Raw genomic sequence first — 18,878 nt, forward strand, 5'->3', positions numbered from 1 at the left:
AACAAGAAGTACAAACAAATCAATGTCTTTCATTAGCCATAAAGAGTCGGCACTCTGCCTTCACTGCGGCTTTATTAAATTAGAATAATGAAGCAGAAGCCATAGAAAGCAAAACAAGAGCTTTGGAAAGGGCTGAAAATACACAGATGTCAGGTTAGAAACACGTTTCAAATTTAAGCGTGAAGCTGTAAACACATTTGCTTGTGCTGTTCTGATGCCTCCTCTGCAAGGCTGTGGGAACCTAAAAGAGTATATATATATAGGAAATACATATATATATATATGAATATATGAAATATATATTTATATATTCATATATATTGATATATAATTTTATATATTTATACATATTTACTTATTTATATATTTAAATATTTAAATATTTACATTTGTATTTACGTTTGCCCTCCTACTTCTCTGTAAAGGGTATTTAATCTCCTCTGCCAGGATGCTTTGCTGGTGCAGGAGGGTGTCAGGATGGGCACCCAGGAGCCTCCCCCAGGTGTGATCCCTGCCCACATCCTCCCCTCCTGGCCTGGCTCTGTTCTGTTCTGGGCACACACAGGGCACTGAGGATCAGCAGTCCCAGGACAAAACACGGACAGGCTGCTCAAGGACCTTGCAAGCACCTGAATAAACCAATTTTGATGCATTTTACTGCTTCAAAGATCATTGCCTCCCATTTGTTTCTGCCATGTGGTAGTTAGCTACTTTGAAAAGCAAACCAAAACCAACCTTTTCATTATCAGCAGAAAATACTTTCAAAAATCTTCACCTGTGTCTTTTCTAATGCCGAGCTGTGAGCTGGAAAAAGAAGTCTTGCCCTTAATTTCCCTGAAATGGAAGAGCCGTGGGGCTGGGGCAGGGTGGGCACGGCAGGTCAGCCTGGCAGGGCTGGCTGGAGAGCGGCTGTAAATTGCTTATTGCTGGCTGATTTAAGGCTGTAAATTGCTTATTGCTGGCTTGTTTGAGGCAGGATTTCTGCAGCCCGGGTGCGTGGAGCTGCGTTTGTGCCCTGCAGTGCCCTCAGCACCTGGGCCGTGTGGCTGAGTCCTGTGGGGCACCTTGGGGCTGTGGGGAGGGGCAGGACCTGACCTGGCCTTGGAGCCCGCGCCGAGCAGGGGAATCTGAAATCCTCCACCTGAATTTGTCCTTGCAGAGCGTCCCTGGGGCTGGGAAAGTGCCCAGCCTGGCCTGAGGCGCTGCAGGGACGGAGCCCTGGCCAGCCTGGCCCCGAGCAGCCACGCCAGGACTCAGCTCTCCCAAGGAATGTTTGTTTTACTGCTGTGGCACGGGCTGACAGCGCCACAAACCCCCCCAGCCCAGGATAATTGAATATTCATCTCCTGCAAATTCTATTAATTCCGCGTCTCTTGTTCGCAGGAGCAAAATAATTGCTGTAATTTCATTTCAAAACCCAAAGTCAATAACCACGAGCCTGTCATTTCTCTGTGCTTTCACTGAGGATTCGCTGCCTGCTCCGTGATCCCTGCTAGAACAGCACGTTTATTTGTGCATTTCTCTCCTAAAGCCCATTTGCTCTAAGTGGCCCAGTTAACACCACCAGAGAATTCTTTGCCCTGGTTTTAAAAAGCCTTTTAAAACTCTGCCTTAATTTAAACGGGAAAATATAAATTAAATTATGTGGTTTGGTGCCCGTTAGTGTTTCCCCACCCCCCTCACCAAAGGTTCTGCATTTTTTTCAACAGCCCCAAAGGAGATGTACTTTAATATTAATCAGCGCTAAAAAATAATTTTTTAAAAATCAGGTTTTACCCACTAGAGAGAAGCACAGAGAAGGGATGAGGTTTAAACACGCGGCATTGGGACCTGGCATGCAGGGCAGGCACGGGGAAGCTGCTAGTCACGGAGCTGTAAAAAGCAGGTTTGATGTTTTCGGCACAACCTCCACCGCGACAGAAGGCTCTGGACCTGACCTTCCTCCTTGCCCCCTTATCTCCCATCAGTGTTTACAGATATGCTGATTTCTCATGAAAGAGCAGCTGCTGCTCCAGAAAGCAGGGTCACTGGGCCACGGGGTACCCCTGCCACAGAGGAATTCCTTTGGCCAGGGGCTGCTGCTGGGGCTTGTGCACCGGGGAGAGGGTGAGGGAGCAGGGACAGGGCAGGGACACAGCAGGGACAGGGCAGGGACACCACAGGGACACCACAGGGACATGGCAGGGATGCGGGCTGGTCTCTCTGCTCTGCTGCCCAGACCAACGGGAGCAGCCTGGAGGGCTGCAACCTCAGAACCACTGCCCTGCCCTGGAGGGGACTCGGGAAAGGCTGAATCGAGCAACCCTGTGGGGTGGCTGGGTCCAGGCTGACGTGCCAGGCAGGGGAGGTGCTGCCATCCATCCATCCATCCATCCAGCCATCCATCCATCATCCATCCATCCATCATCCATCCATCCATCCATCCATCATCCAGCCATCCGTCCATCCATCCATCCATCCATCCATCCATCCATCCATCCCCATCCATCCATCCATCCATCCATCCATCCATCCATCCATCATCCATCATCCATCCATCCATCATCCATCCATCCATCCATCCGTCCATCCATCCATCCATCCATCCATCGATCATCCATCCATCCATCCATCCATCATCCATCCATCCATCTATCCATCCATCTATCCATCCATCATCCATCCATCTATCTATCCATCCATCATCCATCCATCCTCCATCATCCATCCATCCATCATCCATCCATCCATCTATCCATCCCTCCATCCATCCATCCATCCATCCATCATCCATCATCCATCCATCCACCATCCATCCATCCATCCATCCATCCATCCATCCACCATCCATCCATCCATCCATCCATCCATCCATCATCCATCCATCCCTCCATCCCCATCCCCATCCATCCATCCATCCATCCATCCATCCATCATCCATCCATCCATCCATCCATCCATCCATCCATCCATCCATCCCCATCCATCCATCCATCCATCCATCCATCCATCCATCCATCCATCCATCCATCCATCCATCCCTCCATCCCTCCATCCCCATCCATCCATCCATCCATCCATCCATCATCCATCCCTCCATCCCTCCATCCCCATCCATCCCAATCCCCAGTTCACCAAACCCCCAGATTTGCCCTCAGAGCTGTGATGCCATTACTTGTCCCGTGGGCTGGGCAGGTTGATCCCACTCCTCATTACTTTCCAGCAGTGCTAATCTGTGGCTGCTCCTTCCTGGGCTGCAGGCAGGCCGAGGGGTTTGCCAGGGCTCCTGAGGCAGCTCCCTGAGCCAAACAGATGCAGCCTCATTAGCACCTGTGGCAGGGAGGTGTTTATTTCCATTAAGACAGCGTGGAGTGTGCCTTCCTGCCAGGCACAGCACAAACACAGCGGGAGACAGAGCCCTGCTCCCCTCTGTCAGCGCTCCCTCATCTCTCACACGCTGTTAGACCAGCTGAGCAAACCAGGCTGGGCTGCAAACAAGCAGCTTGGCTGTTTTCAGAGACCTCCAGAGAGTGGATATGAGGTTTCATATCAACAAGAGATCAATTCCCAAATCATCCATTTCACTCTACCTTATAAATCATGTGCTTTGTTGCATATTTTATCAAATATACTTTCAAGCCACATGGAGAAATGAGAATGCGGAGAATCCCTCCAATGTCTTGCAAATTATTATGCAAACAGATTTTCAAGAAAATCATAATTTCTCTTTTAAATACATCTGGGACAGGCATGCTGCTGCAGAGGTGCCACTTCCTGCTCCTCCTGCCCGTGCCCAGTTTTGGGCTAAACCTGAACTTAGTTCCTGTGCAGCCTGCTCCTGTCCATTGGGCTCCTCACCGGAACAGGACAAAACACCTCAATCTGTGGTTTGCAGTGGGAGTGTCAGGCATGAATCAGTGTGCCAAGGGAAACGCAGAGCTCTGTGCCAGGGTGCTGCTCCTGGGTGTGAAGCATGAGCTGTTTTTAGGAAACCCCCGAGACCCAGAATGGTTTGGGGTTGTTCCTTATCAGATCCATCCTCGCAGACCTGGGAGAGCAGTTCTTTTACCTGCCCCATTTATAATTGATTTCACCTCATTTAGGAATCAGAGCAGCAAAAAGGAACTCGCAGAGGAGGTTCTGCCTTCCCACCCCCAGGTTGCTGTGGTTCCAAGTCAGTGGTGATCTCGCCCCCCCACTAAATATGAGACTTTAAAATCAATCATTAATAGCTTTAAAAGGTTTGTACAGCAACAACCAGGCTCACTCATGTTTGAACATTAACAGATGTATTTTTCCTTAACAGTGGGTTCTTTTAGTCAAATTCTAGAGGTTATAAAAAGGATTATCTATGCCAGTGATTTTTTTTCCGGTACATTTTTAGACTGGGCTCATGGAATAAGCTCCTGAAGCTCCAAATTGAAAAGACAAAGGTTAATCCCTTAAGAGCTGGATAAACAATCAGTCATTAAGGGATGGAAAGCACTAGCACAGGGCGAGCAGAGGCTCAAGGGCAGCAGGGGAAGATGCACTGGCCTCACCTGGGTGCGGGTGCCAGGTCCTGCTGCCAGGGGTGTGGGGTCCCAGTGCCACAGCAGGGACAGAGGGCCGTGGCTCGGAGCGCAAACCAGATGGGTTTATTCGTGTTTGGTATTTCAGTAGGGAGGAGGGAACGTGGGGACAGAGGGTGCCTGCAGCAGGGCAGCCCCCAGCACTGCAGAGCTGTGCATCTCCAGCTAAAGCTGTGCATCTCCAGCTAAAGCTGTGCTTCAGGGGCTGCCCTGTGCTGGAAACGGCCTTGGGAGGAGTGCCAGGGGTCTGCTGCACTGAGGGCTCAGCTGGCATGTCTGTCCTGCAGGGTTAGCTTTGGGGGTTTATTTCAGGTACTGATGTGCCTCAGCGCTTGCTCCTTGGCATCACCTCCCTCCTCACCATCCCTGGGAGCTGCTGAGCTCCACCTTCGGCTGTCGTGTGCAGACAGAGGAGTGCCGAGGTCAGCGTGGAGGGGCACAGGGGCTCTGAGACAGGAATGCATTCATCTGATGGGCTTTAGGCCAGGGGCAGCACTGAAACCAGCCGGGAGCGCCAGGTCATGAGAGACAGGACAGGGAGCAGCCAGGAGCACCTGGTGATGAGGGATGACTGTGCCCCACAGCTCCAGTAATGAGGGATGACTGTGCCCACACTGTGCCCCACACAAGGGTGACTGTGCCCCACGCTGTGCCCCAGTAATGAGGGGTCACCGTGCCCCACACAGGGGTGATTGTGCCCCACACAGGGGTCACTGTGCCCCACACAGGGGTCACCGTGCCCCACACAGCCCCCGGAGGAAGGAGGCCAGAGCAGCCAGGGACAGAGAGCTGCAGCGTAATGAGGGAGGGAACAATAGCTGGGAAGGGATGAAAGGATCTGGCTGGGGAGACAGCAGTGCAGAGGTGTTGCTCAAGGTGCTCCTACCCCCATCTGTTTCAAACCTGTTGGAAGAGAGCTCAGAAAAAGGGGGCTTTTAATGCTCAGTTTAAACTCCTGACACTTCTTTGTCATTACTGCAGGTTCAGATTTTCCTGAAATAAAGTGAGAATTGGCATCAGGCTAAAAATCGGGATTCATTATGTGGCAGCACTAAACTGAACGATTTGATTCCCATTTCCACGACTGGTATTTTCCAGGCCATTCCTTCCCGTAATTAACCCTCGGGCAGGAGCGGGAGGCAGCGAGGGAGGGCAGTTTGCAGAAGGACAGGCGGCTGTGAGGGACGGACAGGGGGAGCTGGGGCTGTGGGCAGGAGGGGCTCCGGCTCCAGGACCACTTGGGTTTCACCCTGGCAGCAGGGGTGAAAGGTGGGTGGGAATTGCGCCTTGCTGCTCCTTGTTTGCCCGCTTTGCACCAGCGGGGCCAGAGCAGCTCTTTGGACCCATTAGGCAGAGCCGTGGGGATCATTGCCGGGAGCTGTGGGTGCTCCAGGCCGGGTACAAGGGGAGCAGAGAGCTGTCGGAGCTCAGTGCATCCCTCTGGGTGCCCAGAGTTACCAGGGACCCCACCGGGGGCTCAGAGACCCTGGCCCGCAGCCCAGAGCACCTGGGGATTTGATTGTGACCCCTGGAGCGAGTTACCAGCTTTGTATGAGGACATGAAAGTCACAGAAGTTTAAATAGTATAATAATAAAATTATCACAGGGTGAAAATGTAGATTTTAGGATTTTTGATATGGGGGCTATGGAGACAAGATGGAGGAACTTGGGTGTGTCCAGCCTTTCTTCCTCTTCTTCTTGTTCTCCATTTTCCGCTGTGATGCTGGCATTTAGGGATTGGTTTAGAATAGAAGTGCACTGTCTAACATAGGTGATAGGTATTGGGAATTAAGTGTAAATGTGTTATAGGTAGTTTGTAGTATAAAAGGACAACACACAGAGTGCCTGTGGCTGCCCTGCTGAGCAGATCTTGGCTGGGCAGAAAGAAAATTTTATAGATAAGAATTAATAAACAACCTCAAGACTGAAAAGTGAAGAGCTCTGACTTGTTCTTCAGTTGCATGGGCTGAAACAGAGACACCCTGCGCATCCTGGGGCAGCAATTAACAACCAAACTCCCAGAGGGTGGGTGTCCCTAACTTTATTAATTCCAACAGCTTTGAGGGTTGAGATGACTTATTTTACCAAATAGAGCACCTGATCAAATCTACACTAAAACATCAAGAAACGATTTTGCCAACATTTAAACAAATATATAAAGAAATATCAAAAGGGAACTTAAATGGAAAATCCAGTATGAACATATTGCTAACACTTGCTAAACATCAGCAGATGACGCTGGCTATGATGTGGTGCTGATGCAATGACAGCAACGACAGGTGTTTTCTGAGCTCTGTTTGACCTCTTCTGTCCCAGGCTTGGCTGCTGCCCCCACATGAGGAGCTCCCAGGGCTGGAAGGAGGCACCTGCAGGGTCCCACTGATCCTCAGTAGTGCCCAACCAGCAGCTGGGTCATAGCTTTGGTCACAGCACCTCAGAGGCAGACCCACATTCATCCCTCATATGCATTAGCTAGCAAATTCTTAATTGAAATGTTTAATTTTGTCTCCCCAGCTATGTGATCTGTTTGTCTTCTTGGCCATTTGAGGAAATTGTATAATGTGAGTATTAATGTGCTATCAAACTGCCTCAGCAGAATTGTCTGTCTTGGCCAGGAACTGAACAAAAGAGCTTTTCTACAGAGGATAGTAATTTCAGTTTAAATGGCCATATAGGAAGAAGGCAAGATTGCTCCCTGCTGTAATTAGAACAAGTTTTCCAGGATCCTGTGTTATCTTTAGGCTCTGGAAGTGTAGTTGCTCCACTAGGATTAATAACTCACCTCCATTAACTCCAATTATTGCTGCGTGCATTGCTATCACAAACCATCTGCATATTCTGGAATACAGAAGGGATTCCAGAACAGCTTCATTATCCTCGTTGGTTTACAATATTAAAAAGGCCAAAAGGGAGAAGCAAAGCCCCCTGGGGGAGCACTCTGTGGGGCTCCCATGGGACCCCAGCCCGGGCTGTTGGACACTCCCTGCTCATGCTGAGCACTCTCAGTGTTGGGCACTGCCCGGTGCTGGGCACTGCCCAGCCTCCCCTGCTGATGCAGAGGCGCCACCTTGTCCCCATGGCACTGCCACTGTGCCCCGGAGCTCACCCCCTGCGGGACTCTGCCTCCTGGGGCGCACACCGTGCTGTGTGACATCCACTTAACGAGCCCAGGAACAGCTTTTGTGTTCCAGGCAGCCAAATGCCAGCTCAGACATGAAAAGCAGAGAGGAGCCGGCTGCTCCTGCGCGGGAGGGGAGGGAGCTGCTCCCGGGCTGCAGCGGCGCTGGGGAGACCCTGCAGGGCTGAGCACAGCGTGGTTCACCCCTGGTCACCCCTGAGCTGGGCGTGAGTCCCCAGGGACAGCGGCTGCTGCTCTGCCAGGGCAGCGAGGACAGGACGGGAGCCCCACCAGAGCTCAGAGCACAGAGCCGCAGAGTGACAGGTGGCTCCGGGACCATCGAGTCCCCACCCTGCCGGTGCCACCGCTTACTCAGGCTCTCCAGTGCCACATCCACGGGGATTTTAAATCCCTCCAGCACGGGGACTCCACCCTTGCCCTGGCAGCTGTGCCAGGCTGCACAGCCCTTTGGGTGAAGACATTTCCCCCCGCTCAGCCTCAGGCTCCCCTGGCAGAACCGGGCTTTGTTATCCCCTGGTTCTGAGGGAGCAGAGCCCATCTCCACCTGCACCCTCCTGTGGGGAATGGGGCAGGGCGAGCTCCTTTCTGCACATCCCCTGGCAGCCCTGCGTGCCCTATCTGCCACCGACACGTCCAATTACCCTTATCAGCTCTTGAGCTGCCGCTTCCCCGGTGCGCTTGCCGAGGAAAGGCAAACAGCGGGCTGATGGTGAGGGAGAATGCACGGCACGGCTGCGCCCCTGCCCTCACCTGGGCACAGCCACTCCCTGCCCTCACCTGGGCATGAGCTCCTCCCTGCCCCACAGCAGCTCCTGGGCTGCCCTGGGCCACAGGGTCCCCAGGGCTGGTGCAGAGCTGCCCACAGAAACCTGCCCTTCACAAGGGGAAAAGGGAATATTGTGCGGCAAAGGGAGTATTGTAAAGTATTTTGTACACTGCAGGCAGAGGTATTTTAAAATGAAATAAATTGTATTTTGGGCTCCCCGTGGAAAGCCTGCAGGGTCTATAAACGAGTGCTGGGAAGAGATGCTGTCTTCTGTGGCACATGAAAAAGGAATAAAGGAAGCTTCAGGAACAGAAAGAAGAAGAAAGAAAGAAAGAAAACAGTGTGGTAAGTTGTTATTTGACCTAAAGAGTTTCCTAAGGTGAAGGTGAATTAAGCTCTCCAGAAGCCAATAGGTAGGTCACAAGCCAATTGAGGTAAAGTGTGAAATTGTCATTTTTGCAGCAGGTAAGGTGTCCTGTGGTGGGGAGTTGAGAGCAGCTCAGTCTCCAAGCTCTGTGCTCACCCCACAATCTCTGTGCTCACCTGTCCTTTCCAGCAGCTCTCCTGAGTGAGATGCAGCGTGCTTTAAGCACTCTCTGTGTGTATATGTGTATATATTTTCCCTCTCTCCGGGCAGGTGTTGTGGTGACCACTCACAGGGCCCTTTCCAGCATTTCTCAGCCTGCTCCTGGCCTGGGCCCCTTGCTGGTGCCAGCACACCCTGAGGTGGTGACATCTGAGCCTCCTGATAACCAGCACCAACAGGTAGGAGCAGCTGGATGCAGGAGCAGCCTGTTCCCTTCCCACTCCCCCACGCCACAACAGCTCAGCACTAATTGGACTGGCTGGGAATTTCCATTTGTGCTCCTGCACACTTTGGTTCCTCGTTAGGGATATATCATCCGTTTGGGTTAAATCAGCTGTTAGCGGAACAAAACATTCAGTTTAATGGAAATCAGTGGTATAAAATCCCAGATTTTGCAGAAAATGCATTAAGAGGCAGAGCTGGAAGGAATTCAGCTCCAGCTCTACCAGACAGCAACCAAGTCAGCTCCAGGCATATGCTGGAGCGATGGAGGAGAAGGTGCTAATGCAACATGCTTCGTGTTGTGCTCCAAAATAAGAACAGCTCGGCATGGCAAGCAGGAAGGCACTCGTTTGCTGGCTGTGGGAGAAGGCATGGAACAGCGGGGCTGAGAAAAAATCTGCCTCGTTCTTTACTCAAGCGTTTGGACCTTTTGCAGCTGAAGCACTGCAGCCAGAATGTGCAAACTGCTGCAGCCAGGATGTGAGATCTCCATTCCCAGCGGGCTCAGAGGGCCATGCTGAGGGCAGGGATGAGCTGCCTGGACAGCACAGGCTGCCTGGTGCAGGGATCTGCCATCAAGCCTGCCGGGGCAGGGAGGCAGCTTGTGCCTGTAATCCATGTCAGCTACTGTCACAACCAGAGTCTGCTCAGCGGCCCACCCTTCCCAAGAGCCATTGAAAAATGAGATGACACTCAGAACAAGGTAACAGGGATGAGTCAGGTGTCTGGGAAAATCCTGCCCTGGCAGGGAAGACTGAATAAATTGTAGTCTCAGACCAGATTATAAATCTGAGCTTGGAGTGTGTAGTAACAGATCAAGAGTACTGCAGGTGAAGAATGGGAAGGATGGATTCAGTACAGAGCACTTCTGCCTTCAGGTGTTTGCACCTTTGTGTTCATCCTTCAGCACGCACACTGGCACCTCAGGAATGTCCTGCCAGTCCAGGTGTCACCCCTCCATGCAGCCACAGATTCCCCAGGGGTGTCTCTCTGTCATGTCAGAATTCTCCCTGAGGTCAGTGTGACCTGGGCAAGCGCAGCACATGTGGAACATCCTCTGGGCATGGCAGCATCCTCCAGGCAGATCATCATCCCCTGGGCAGAGCACCATCCTCTGGGCAGAGCACCATCCTCTGGGCAGAGCATCATCCTCTGGGCAGAGCACCATCCTCTGGGCAGAGCATCATCCTCTGGGCAGAGCATCATTCTCTGGGCAGAGCATCATCCTCTGGGCAGAGCACCATCCTCTGGGCAGATCAGCCTTCTCTGGGCATGGCACCATCCTCCAGGCAGATCATCATCCCCTGGACAGAGCACCATCCCCTGGGCAGAGCATCATCCTCTGGGCAATCACCCTCCCTGTAGCTCAGCCTCCTGCTGCTCCCACTGCTCTGGCCACGCTGCCAGCACAGCAGCTCCCCAGGGCCCGCTCCCCTGCCCCTCAGCCTGGCTCCAGCAGCAGCACACAGCCCAGGAATCCTCCTTCCTCGGCAGCTGTGCGCTCCCAGAATGCCTGCTTCAACCTTTTGCCTTTGCAGCCTGGGTTTGCAGCGCCGCTCAGGTAACCAGGGAGCAGGCTGCAGCTCGGAGTGTGTTTGCTGATGCTATCGGCACGGCTTCGGCGTGGCTCAAACTTTGCTCAAGGCAGGAAACTCCAGCAAGCTGCCACGAGAAGCTGCAGCAAGCCGTGGCACTGAGAAGTCACTAGTGAAGCTGCTCTGACAAAGGAGTAGAGAAACTAAAAGGTTTCTCCTCTACTAATAGCATCGGTTTGCGTATTTTAGTACTTTTTTTACACAGTAATCCAAGTCTTTCATTAAAATAAATTCTGCTTTGGGTCATACAGCTGACTCTCAGAGGAGCAAGATGGCTTTTCCCTATACTGGCGTGGTAGGCTTGATATCATTGCACTGCATTTGCCATGTGTCTGGCTCGTGGGTTGGGTGTTTGCTTTCCTGGGAATATGAAGAGTCAGGATTTGTTTTTCCAGTGCTCTCAAATCCTAGAGGGCACCACAGAACAGCTCTGCAAACCAGGCTCGCTGTACAACATGGATTTCATAGGTGTTACACTTCTTGTCTCCTTTTTTGCTTTCCTTTCACTTCACATCCATTTTGTGTTAAAATTTAAAATAATCTTAAAATACTGAATAAGCAGTTGTTACTGGATAAAAACAGAAGGGGAAAAAAACTAACATAAAAGAAGGAAAGGTATTGTATTTACAAAACTGAGGCTGTTGCTTTGACATGGTAGCTTAAGTTGCCCCAAAAGTGAAGCCAGGCCAGCGACTCCATCTGCAGCCACTTGCATATTCCCACAGGGGTACAATATGCAGCTGATTTCTCAATTAAGCTTTCCCAGCAAAGAAGTTTTATAATTTAAACAGACTGAAAAGTTTGAGGAATGAATACATATTCATGAAGGACTAATAACACTCTGTCTAGAACACAGCTTTGAGCTGAGAGCAGCTCTGACTGGCTCATGTCTCACCCACCATACTTAGCGAAAATGGGAACGAGGAAGAAATGGCTGAAACCAGCAGATTGTGTTTTGCCAAGACAATAAATAATAACCATATTCTGACTCAAGTGCCAAATGTATAGCGCTTAATTAGAGGTCAGTAGAGCATATTTCTGCTCAGCTGTTCCATTTACAGCAATTAACATGTTCGTGTCACTTAAACTGGGTTGCAGAGCACATTTCAAAGGGTTGAGTGAAAGCAGAACGAGGGAAGGGCTGTTCCACCTCCGGCAGCAGCTCGGGAGCAGCGCCCTCGGCACCCACCCGCCGGCAAGGAGAGGTCTCAGCCCCGGGGCAGCACCGCCCTGCCGCACGCTCTGGGGGCTGCGGGACCCCGTCCCGTGGCTGCGGGAGCTGAGGGGACCCTGCCCATGCCCGGGAGGGCTGAAGGGACCCCGCCACGGCCCGCGTTCCTGTCCCGCCCGCCCGGGCCGTGCGGTGACACCGTCAGACACCGGCGGCCGCGCGGGGCTCCACGCCCGCCGCCCCGCGTGCGCTCCGCCGGCGCTGCGGGAGCGCTCCGAGCGCGGCGCGGCGGGCGCCCCGGGGCAGAGCAGGGCAGCGCCGGCCCCGGCCCCGCGCCCGTCCCCGTGCCCGCGGCGCGGCCCCGGTGCGGCGGGCGCGGCAGCACCGCCCGTGCGGGGGCGGCGCGGGGGGCGGGCGCGCCGGGGCCGAGCCGCGCCTCGTCCCGCCCGGCTCAGTCCGGCGGGGCCGCGCCGTGCCCGCCGAGGGGCCGCGCTCCGCGGCGCTGCCGCCGTCCGGGCCCGTCCCGCGGCCCCGGCCCTGCCCGGCCATGGGCGCCGGGGCAGCCGCGGCCGGGACGCCGCCCCCCGCGGGCGGGCGCTGCCGGCGGCGCGGAGCGGCGAGCGCGGGCTGAGACGACGACGACGACGACGACGAGGAGGAGGCAGGTGGGGCGGCCCCGGCGCTCCTGCAGCCGGGCTGGGGTGCGGCGGGGCCGGGCGGGCACAGGGAGCCGGACGGGGCGGCGGCGATCGCGGGGGGCGCGGGTGGATCGGCCGCTCCCTGCCCCCGTTCGGCCCCGTTGCCGCCGCCCCGCCCCTGTCGCTGTCCCCGGCCCCGCTCCGGCCGGGCCGGCACGCGGTGGCGGCGGCGTGCGCGGCTCCTCGGAGCGGGGCGGGGAGCGCAGCGGGGCCCGGTGCCGCCGCTCGCAAACCTCCGAGGGAAAGCAGGGCAGGGCTCGCCTTCCAGCTAGGTTTCCTTTGCTCTCCTCTTTTTTTAGATGCGTTTCTGTGCCTGTAGAGACTTCGTTGCTTCGCCTCAGCCCTATGTGACTCTGGGGGAAGGATCATGACCGAAGTCCTTCTCTCTGCTGCTCTGAACGGAACTGAGCCCAACCTGCTATCCAGCAGCGGCTGGTCTGCGGGAAACGTCACCACCAAGTGCTCCCTGACCAAAACCGGCTTCCAGTTCTATTACCTGCCCACCGTCTACATTCTGGTCTTCATCACGGGGTTTTTGGGCAACAGCGTGGCTATCTGGATGTTTGTCTTCCACATGAGGCCTTGGAGCGGCATCTCGGTTTACATGTTCAACTTGGCACTGGCCGATTTCTTGTATGTCTTGACTCTGCCCGCCCTCATCTTTTACTACTTCAACAAAACAGACTGGATCTTCGGAGATATCATGTGCAAGCTGCAGAGGTTCATCTTCCACGTGAACCTGTACGGCAGCATCCTGTTTCTGACCTGCATCAGCGTGCACAGGTACACGGGGGTGGTGCACCCCCTCAAGTCGCTGGGCAGGCTGAAGAAGAAGAACGCCGTGTATATCAGCAGCCTGGTCTGGGTCCTCGTGGTGGCCGCCATTTCTCCAATACTCTTCTACTCAGGAACAGGGATAAGGAAAAATAAAACCATAACGTGCTACGACACGACGGCTGACGATTACCTGAGAAGTTACTTCATTTATAGCATGTGCACCACCGTGCTGATGTTCTGCATCCCCTTCATAGTGATTCTTGGTTGCTATGGGCTCATTGTGAAAGCTTTGATTTACAAGGATTTGGATAATTCTCCTCTCAGGAGAAAATCCATTTACCTGGTCATCATTGTGTTGACGGTCTTTGCAGTGTCTTACCTTCCCTTCCACGTGATGAAGACCTTGAATCTAAGGGCCAGGGTGGATTTTCAAACCCCAGATATGTGTGCCTTCAACGATAAGGTTTATGCCACTTACCAAGTGACGAGGGGCCTGGCCAGCCTCAACAGCTGCGTTGACCCCATCCTTTACTTCCTGGCAGGCGACACCTTCCGAAGGAAGCTGTCCAGGGCCACCAGGAAATCATCCAGAAGGAGCGAGCACAACGTGCAGTCCAAAAGCGAGGAAATGACTCTCAATATTTTAACAGAGTATAAACAGAACGGAGATACCAGTTTGTGAACGAATGCAGATTTGGGAATGGTTCGAAAAAATCCTCCGCTTTGAGGCAGTAGGAGACTGTAGGGCTTACGAGTGTGTGAGAAGAAGCTACCAGTCTCAAATTCTTTTTTAGATAAAGCCTCATTTTCTGGTCATAGGAAAAGCTTAACAAAGTCAGTGGAAGAATTTTAATGGAAAATAACGTGTTAAAATTCAGCTTTCCTTCAGTAGTTTCATTTATTTCTGACTTCTGTCAGATAAAGTAAAATGAAATAAATCCCCTAAAGGAGGAGAGCAATCCAAGTGCATCTGGTTTAATGACTTAGTCTCCCACGTTTGAAAATGTTCTCAGTCAGCCTGTCTTTAAAAATAGGAAATAAAAGTAAGAGCAGTATCTTGTCTTCTGAGGCTCAGTCACAGACCAGGCTCTGTGCTCACTCGCTGTTGTACGCAAGGATTTAAATCAAAGTCATGATGCAGTTGCCATTTTCAGTTTTAGTATCTTTTTTCATCTACTTCTAGTGCTGATAATTACTTGATAGTTTGGTGGCATTTATGGTTCAGTCCTCTTTCAGTGCCGGTGTTTTACTCCAGGTAGGCTTTGCTGGTGTGTGCATGGTTGTGCTTTGGGATCGCGGTGGTTGTTCGTGGCAGAGCTGCCCCCAGGGCTCCCCGGTGCCCCCCGGATGGGCACGGGAGCGTCCCCGGGCGCTGCCGGGCGCGCGGGCGCTGCCGGGCACGGGGAGCGGGGCTGGGCACGGCTCCGGGCTCCGCTGGGTGCCCGGTGCCAGCCGCGGGGACGGGCACGGCACGGCCCGGCTGGCCAGGGAGCGCTGGCACCGCGCCGGCACCGCGGCCGTGCCAAGCCCAGGTGGGCACGCTGGCAGCAGCCAGGCCTCGAGGCCAGCAGGAACACGTGCTCCTGCCGTGGCCAACACAAAGGTTCTGCCCCTGCAGCATTTACACGTACAGGTGGTGTGCCAAGAACAGTGGATATTAAAGTGGATAGTATAAATGGATTATATATATATAATATATATATAACAATATTGGGGGGAATTAATTTTTTTTTGTACTTTGACAAATAAATTACTGTATTAACAAGATGTTGCAATATACTACAGGCTAAATCCGGCCCTTTACTATAGATCTTCTCCAAATGTGGGATAGTTCATCCAAAATTAGCCAAACTGCAACATTGTGTAACACAAGAGCTAGTGATCAGGCACGGATGAAATTCTACATGGGCAGTGTCACTCGTTTCTCATATTTTTAATATATGTATTTGAAAATATTTTGTGCTAAAAGCGGTATCAAAGCATGCTCTGAATAACGAATTTAGTGTACAAAATTAAGTTTGATGTAATCCTAAGGGTGATTTTTAACAGATCTTTGTTCCTCTGGTCTGCATCATAAGAGTAAAATATTTATATTTTACTTACCAATTCCAGCGATTGGTTACAAATGAGAGCAGCTCTAGTTATTTTTTGACAACATTGTTAAGCAGCTTCTGTTCATATGTACGGCTTCCTCTGCAGAGTCCCTATTTATTGAACTTATTTATTAGAATGCTAAATGTAAAGTTTGTAAAGTGTGGTTCTCTGTGGTCATATTCAGAATTGGGCATTAATGGAAAATTGAAGAGCATGTTTCAATCACTGTAATACTGTGTCTTCTAACAGAACACCTTTATAATAAACTCAATTCCACCCTGACTATTCACTGCTGATATGTAACCTAGTGATAAATTAAACTACTGATTTATAGCCTAGAGGTAAATGAAACTCCAGCTTAGGAAACCTCTTAAAGCAATGTGGAGAGCTCATTTAGCCCCACGAAAAATGTAGAGGTAGCGAAGAAATCTCAAGCAAGGGTCAATTGCTAATTAATCCTGACTGACAAAGCCTGTGGAACAGCACAGACTATTTATATACCACAGAAAGAGCCTGATTCACAATAAATGACTTCTCCTATTATGTGATTATTTGAGGCTTCATTCAGCTGAGGCACGTCTTGTTTGGAACGGCAGATGAATTACACGGAGAGGGAGCATAAAAATAGGATATTCTTTGAATCTGCTGCTCTGTGCTGAAAACCCCGTTCTTTTCTGAACATTGTGCGGTCAGTTCCTCGCGTTCATTGGGAAATTCAGCGTTCTGGTAATTCCGGTTTGGGCAGAGGTCGCGGCAGCCCCCGCAGAGCGCGGCCGCACGGTCTGCCCGGGCTGTGGCTGCGTGTGCCCTTGCTGCGGGCACGGAGGGCACGCGGGGACAGCGCCGTGTCCAGCCGGGCCCGGAGAGCCGCGGGACCTGCGGGCGGCCCCGAGCCCCGCACGGTGCGGGCCGGCCGGGGCGAGCGGGGCGGGTGCCCGCAGTGCTGGCCCGGACACTGCATGGCACCAAGGTGCCTGGCACCAGCCGTGCCACCAGCCACCCGGCGACAGGGCCAGTAACCGCGTCTTCCACGGTGACACCTCACTGCGTGCCCTGTGACACTCTGTGCCGGCCGAGGTGACACCGAGGGGACACCTCACTGCGTGCCCTGTGACACTCCGTGCTGGCCGAGGTGACACCGAGGTGACACCTCACTGCGTGCCCTGTGACACTCCGTGCCGGCCGAGGTGACACCTCACTGCGTGCCCTGTGACACTCCGTGCCGGCCAAGGTGACACCGAGGTGACACCTCACTGTGTGCCCTGTGACACTCCGTGCTGGCCGAGGTGACACCAAGGGGACACCTCACTGCGTGCCCTGTGACACTCCGTGCTGGCCGAGGTGACACCAAGGGGACACCTCACTGCGTGCCCTGTGACACTCCGTGCTGGCCGAGGTGACACCGAGGTGACACCTCACTGCGTGCCCTGTGACACTCCGTGCTGCCCGGGGCTGCAGCTGAGCCTCAGAGCCTCCCGCAGGGCTCCCGCTCCGTTTGCCAGCCGCGCTGTGTTTGGCACGGGGCACTCGGAGCCACTGCTAAATCCCACCAGGTTCCTGCCTGCTCCCACAGCTCCTCCTCACCTGGAGCACAGCAGAACCATACATTGGGTGTCCCACCCGAGAGAGCGCTGCTCAGCCAGGAGCTGGGCACCTGGGGAGCTGCCGGTCTGTCCCTGAGCTGGCCCTTCCTGGGGTGTATTTATGGAAGGCAATCAGCCCTCCAGCTCCAGGGGCCAGGCGGTCCCTGTGATTATCCATCACCCTCAGGGCTGGGTGTGGTTGAAGAGGCCTTTCCCTGAGCCACTCACCCGGAGTTTCTAATCCATCCAACATGTGAGGTGAACCCAACTGCAGCTCCGGCCTTTGGGCTGGTAATTAATAATCAGTGACAACAACGGGTTGTAATTACTAGGGACAAGATCCAGCTCATTATCTCTCTACTTTGACCACCTAGAAGTTCCACCTTCCCTCATGCTGTGCAATCTTTCACTAGCAAATGAGATTAAACCTGTTCTCATTTTGTGGTCATGCTTGTAACCTGTTTTCCCCCTGGGTATGTTTGGGAATCTTCTAACTACAAATCATTCTCTTGAGACACCACAAAGTTTGAAGTAAACAGTTATTTAGAGCTTAACATTTGGCAGACCCACGCCACCACCAATTCTCGTTCACGAGCTGTACTTGCTTCCTGCAGCTCATGGGTCAATGTTTTTTCCTATTTATGCCCAGTAACTCTTTCATGTCTTGAACACAACTTGAGGTCAGCATGAGACCCACAGTGAAGTGCTGTCGGTTTGTACATTTGCATGCATGGGTTTTTGTTTCAGTCCAGTTCATATAACACAGAATCAATGAGCTCCTGGGCAGGGTACAGCAGCACCTGGCCCTGCTCTGGGCACAGGGTGCCCTGGGTGTGCCCTCCTCCTCCTCCTCCTCCTCTGGGTGAGGAAGGACTTGGGGCACTCCTGGGGGTGTCTGAGCCCGACTGCACGGCCACAGCAATTTCAAATACTCTGGAGGCACAGAACTCATTACTTGGCATGTGGCTGTGAATTACTGTGTGTTCCAAGGGCGGATGTGAAAATGTCTATTTTTCTGGTGTGCTGTGATTTTAATAGTGTTAAATTCAATTTTTTTGTGAACACAACTGAAACCTGACTGCAACATCTGCGGGGACAGTGCTACCTTTTATTTACACTCAGGTTATGCAGCTGCTTTAATTAAAGAGTAAAAAAATCCTCTTATTTGTCCATAATTTTAATGAGCGAAAATATATTTGGGTTTGAAGTTGCCACTATTTTTAGTGGCAGCAGAAGTGTGGCCCCAGCGTTGCTGGCTGCACCGAGCAGCTCGTGTTGGAGCCGCCCCAGTAGCATTATGAAACACTCCTCCTGCCTTTTGTGTTGGTAATTCATGCTTCCAGGAGATTCTTCCGGCAGTGCTATGTCTTTAAAAATAGGTAATAAAAGGCTTGCAAAATATATGCAATTTAAAACCTTGAGAGGAAGCAGGCAGACCAAATGAGAATCAAAATAAGTGAATAAAGTGAATAAATGAGTGATGCTTAGCCTTCAAAGACAAAGGAGGCATGTGAAGATGTGGTGGCAGAACAAGGGGGAATGGCTTTATACTGAGGGAAGGTAGATAGAGATCAGATATTGGAAGAAAGCTGTTCCCTGGAGGGTGGGCAGGCCCTGGCACAGCTGTGGCTGCCCCTGGATCCCTGGCAGTGCCCAAGGCCAGGCTGGACACTGGGGCTGGAGCCCCTGGGACAGTG

The 18,878-nt window shown here is 52.6% G+C and overlaps 1 protein-coding gene across 1 annotated transcript; it reads left to right on the forward strand.

The window, feature by feature from the left end:
* The first annotated feature begins 12,557 nt into the window (after positions 1-12,557).
* P2RY1 (purinergic receptor P2Y1) lies at positions 12,558-15,880 on the forward strand. Its single transcript, XM_059479145.1, has 2 exons — positions 12,558-12,694; positions 13,027-15,880. The coding sequence occupies exon 2, from the start codon at positions 13,095-13,097 to the stop codon at positions 14,184-14,186; it is 1,092 nt and encodes a 363-aa protein (XP_059335128.1). The 5' UTR covers positions 12,558-12,694; positions 13,027-13,094; the 3' UTR covers positions 14,187-15,880.
* Positions 15,881-18,878: the final 2,998 nt, after the last annotated feature.

Source organism: Ammospiza nelsoni, chromosome 10 (genome assembly GCF_027579445.1).
Source record: "Ammospiza nelsoni isolate bAmmNel1 chromosome 10, bAmmNel1.pri, whole genome shotgun sequence".
Taxonomy (NCBI): Eukaryota; Metazoa; Chordata; class Aves; order Passeriformes; family Passerellidae; genus Ammospiza; species Ammospiza nelsoni.

Excerpts from the sequence above, each read along its gene's own strand:
- P2RY1 (XM_059479145.1), top strand. The coding sequence starts at position 13,095 with ATGACCGAAGTCCTTCTCTCTGCTGCTCTGAACGGAACTGAGCCCAAC.